Genomic DNA, 3,808 nt, shown 5'->3' on the forward strand with positions numbered 1-3,808 from the left:
TTAATGTCTGTGAGTATATTCATGTTTACCAAACTTAACCCCCTTTAAATAACATGGACTTCTCCGATATTACTGAGATCGGATTGTATTCAGGGAGTCATCATTATTTGAATACTAAGTTAACTTAGGTAATAACTATGTTATGATTATTAGTTATAATTGTAATTTGTTAGCATACGCGTCATATGGTCTGGGACAGAGTTGATGTGACATACGTTCCACACACGATCGCACACGACCCGACTTTATCACACAATCACTGACCTAATCATCTCAGCTGTAAATCGATCGCAGAAGACATGCTTCACGTTCTGACATGGCATCGATCTTACATGGAAATGATGGAAGGATCAATTTCATTTTTACGAATAGCGTCAACATTTCATAAAATAAAACAAAAGATGACTCATTTAAAGATTTAATAGTACAAAATAAACAATGAAAAAAATATAACATTTGTAATGGCGATATTACCTGAAAGCATCAAGCACCGCGATTCTGAAACGCCAGCATGATGCATTGTGGGATATAACGTTTCAGCATCCCTCTTCAGCATTGTCAATAAGTGAAACAAGCATCTTACCGTAACCTACATCTAACACTGTGTAGCACTAAAGAATGTATACAGTTCAAAAGAAGTTAAAGAACACCCGATTTATTCATATTACTGCAGTTAACCACTCATGGATCGAGTGTTCCTTAACTTCTTTTGAGTGGTATATGTTGGACGCGTGTACAAGCAGCTATTTTGTACAGCTCTGGGACTCACTGTGTACAACATCACAAATCCGGGGTTTCATATCCGATTCCATCTGTGATAGAAGCTTGATTTGACCTTTCCTGACCGCTGTTATCACAGACAGACCAGTATCTGAGGTCTGTCGCTGAGTTCGGCATTTATGAGCATGGAGGTCGCCCTGTTTTGAAAATGTCATACCACACTCAAAGCACTTGTATGGCGTCACAAAGATCCGGCTCCTTGACGAGAGGAGCGATAACTTGGAAGAAGTGTTCTTAGTTTTTTCTTGAGAACAGCTATACACTTCGGTCTGCATGTTTTCAACGTCGGAATCTTGCCTTATCACAGTACCAGGCTTAAAACTTGTTCCTTGGCTCGCGTCTTCTTTGTAAATCGGTAAATCTATATCGATATTAACGTCCTCATCCTGCATAGCGTTGTTCTCCGCATCTTGAACACTCAACGGTGTTACATCCGGAGACTGTTTTCTTTTAGGGGTGGCTGATGGGGTGCCTCGATGTGTGTATTTAATCCTATTGGGCAACAATACAAATCGATTGATTGTCTTTTCACGATGGCCACCGAATTTCGGATAGTAGTGAGATGCTCTCTGTTTCTCCAGCGGCGGTAGAGGAGGGAGAAGGGGGCATTCTTCCCTTGTGGTGGCGCACACGGGACGGCGAAGATGTACCTTCTGATGCCTCTCCAGGTTGCTCTTGTGGCTGGTGGCGTACCCACACAAGTCGCAGGAGAAGTCCTTCCTCCCGCTATGGACAGTGAGATGGCGTCGAAGAAGAGCCTTTCGGCAAAAGTTCCTCGAACAAATCTGACAACGGTAACCGCCGCGGTGGAAGAGGCCAACGTGGTCTCTGAGAGCTGCTTTACTGAGGAACATTACACCGCAGCATTCTAAAGTTTTGGAACATTCTTGATGCATTGTGACAATGTGGCGCTTTAGATTGTTCTTCCGGTCAGTGAAATATAAGCACTGGGGACATTTGAATGCTTTTCTGTCTGTGAACCCATCCTTGTCCGTCTGAGGTCCATCCACAGTACCACTATCTCCATCCTCACTTGAGATAAACATTTGGGATTTTTCAGAAGATGGGGAGAGGCATGATCCAGTCTCACTGCTGTCGGGGGATACCGCCACGTCCATCTTCGGGGTGGAGCCAGTGGATGGGGTGAATGTTGAGATGTGGAGGTCCGAGTCTCGACCCAAACGGTAGTCGGGTCTCCTCAGCAGCGGTTCTGATCTCCCCATCAGTGCGGACGGGGAACAGAGGAGATGGGGTGGGGAGCGGGTTAGGTGGGGTGGGGACCGCACGATTGGGGGTGGGGACCGGCCGAGGAAGCCTCGGTAGTTATTTCCTTGTTCCATCATTGACACCATCATCCGGTGGTACGCATTCGTTGGGAAGGAAGCTCCGAGAGGGGTAAAGTCTGGCACGATCATCGCGTTATATGTGGATGCTACTACACAAGCTGGGAACTGCATATGTTCATGGTCCTTGAAGAAAGGTATTCTGAAATAATAACAAAAATAATAACAAAAATAAGGTATATAAAAATACATAAAGCATAGTCATAAAAGGAAAGTCAATAAATCAAAATCAAAATCACCATCATCATGATATAAGGAAAATGAGAAATAATTTAATAAGAACACATCCATGTTATGCCACTTTAAATGAATTAATCGAAATTAAAAAATGGTTATATTGTTGAATTTTAGTTGAATCAAACATAAAGGAAATTCGTATCTCCTACCAAAACAGGCAATTTGAATAGAACGTGTCTCTTCCTAACATGTCCTTTTTTCTATATTATATTTATTAAAGTTTTATGCTGGAAATATAACGCTGAAACAACGAACTCTATGTACAGGAAATTGCTTTACGTGGGTTTTAAAACTTCTAACCTTGGTAATTTTGAAAAATATCAGTTAAAAATTTCAACAATGATTTTCCTGTTAATTGAATGCTCTCAGTATGGGATCAGCGCATTGAAATCTGTTTGGGCAGGTCCATCTGCCGCAATGGTCCACGACACATCCCCCCGTCTGGATATGTGATATCATTGATCGAAAGCAATGCAGATTCCGAGAAACGAAAACACCCGTATAGTACATATGTATAGCCCTATACCCGATACATTCTGCAGTATATGCATTAAACTGAACGTGGCCATAGTTTAGCTCATTCTAAATAATGTCAAATGTGAGTAAAATTAACGTAAACGATTTTTAAAATGCTCACCTTAAATTAGTCTTTTGATCCAGGTACCTTGGTGATATCGGTATTTGGGAATGTTAGAAACTGGTGTTGTAGTTGAAGATGCAGACGTTGTCAGTCGTGGTTGCATATGTCGTCGGCGATTGTCTAACCCTTTCTGAGTGTCTCACTCGGAGAAATCACATTTACCATCACTCAATGTGTACACATGGATCACGTGACCGACTCCGCCGACCAATGAATTTCTCTTTGCACCTGGCACGACGATTTTATGAATGAAAATATTAACTGGGGCCTCAATTTAGGCTTGAGAGGCCCATTCATAAGTTTATGAATGAGAGCAGTTATCGTGAGAGCGGGTGGATCGTGGCGCGTGCCTCGCTTGGCTGCACGCGCTTATGACGTATCGCACGAGACTACCTCTCCGTCACGCTCCGCTGAGAAATACGACCAGAAGCTTCAGAGCTGGGACGTTGTCAAAGTGACTGCCTTGCCCGCTAACTTCATTGTCCGATCCCATTGTCATACGTCTATATGAACAGTCGCATTTCTGCTGTGGGTGGTGTCACTCGGAATAGCGGAGAACGCGCATCCAATTGTAATCGCCATTAAACACCTGTGTTTAAATATTTCATCGCGCATATTGTATATGACTAACTTGTGACAAGAGACGTGAACGGACCGACGTTTGAGACGCGTGCACGGATTTAGCCGCCGTGTCATTCGCTGTTGATCTTATGAAAAATTTAGCAACATTTGTTGCAATACGCCATGTGGTTCGCTGAAACCGCCATGACACGTGCAAACGGTAAATTTCGTGAGCCATCTGACGACC

The 3,808-nt window shown here is 43.1% G+C and overlaps 1 protein-coding gene across 1 annotated transcript; it reads right to left on the reverse strand.

Annotated features, from left to right (window-relative positions):
- Positions 1-405: 405 nt before the first annotated feature.
- Positions 406-3,602, reverse strand: LOC124110890 (zinc finger protein 729-like). Its single transcript, XM_046470355.2, has 2 exons — positions 2,998-3,602; positions 406-2,265 (listed from the first exon to the last, which is right to left on the reverse strand). The coding sequence occupies exon 2, from the start codon at positions 2,235-2,237 to the stop codon at positions 744-746; it is 1,494 nt and encodes a 497-aa protein (XP_046326311.2). The 5' UTR covers positions 2,238-2,265; positions 2,998-3,602; the 3' UTR covers positions 406-743.
- Between the last annotated feature and the right edge of the window lie 206 nt (positions 3,603-3,808).

The sequence above is a fragment of the Haliotis rufescens genome, unplaced genomic scaffold (genome assembly GCF_023055435.1).
Source record: "Haliotis rufescens isolate VD_foot unplaced genomic scaffold, xgHalRufe1.0.p SCAF_47, whole genome shotgun sequence".
NCBI lineage: Eukaryota > Metazoa > Mollusca > Gastropoda > Lepetellida > Haliotidae > Haliotis > Haliotis rufescens.

Excerpts from the sequence above, each read along its gene's own strand:
- LOC124110890 (XM_046470355.2), bottom strand. The coding sequence starts at position 2,237 with ATGCAGTTCCCAGCTTGTGTAGTAGCATCCACATATAACGCGATGATC.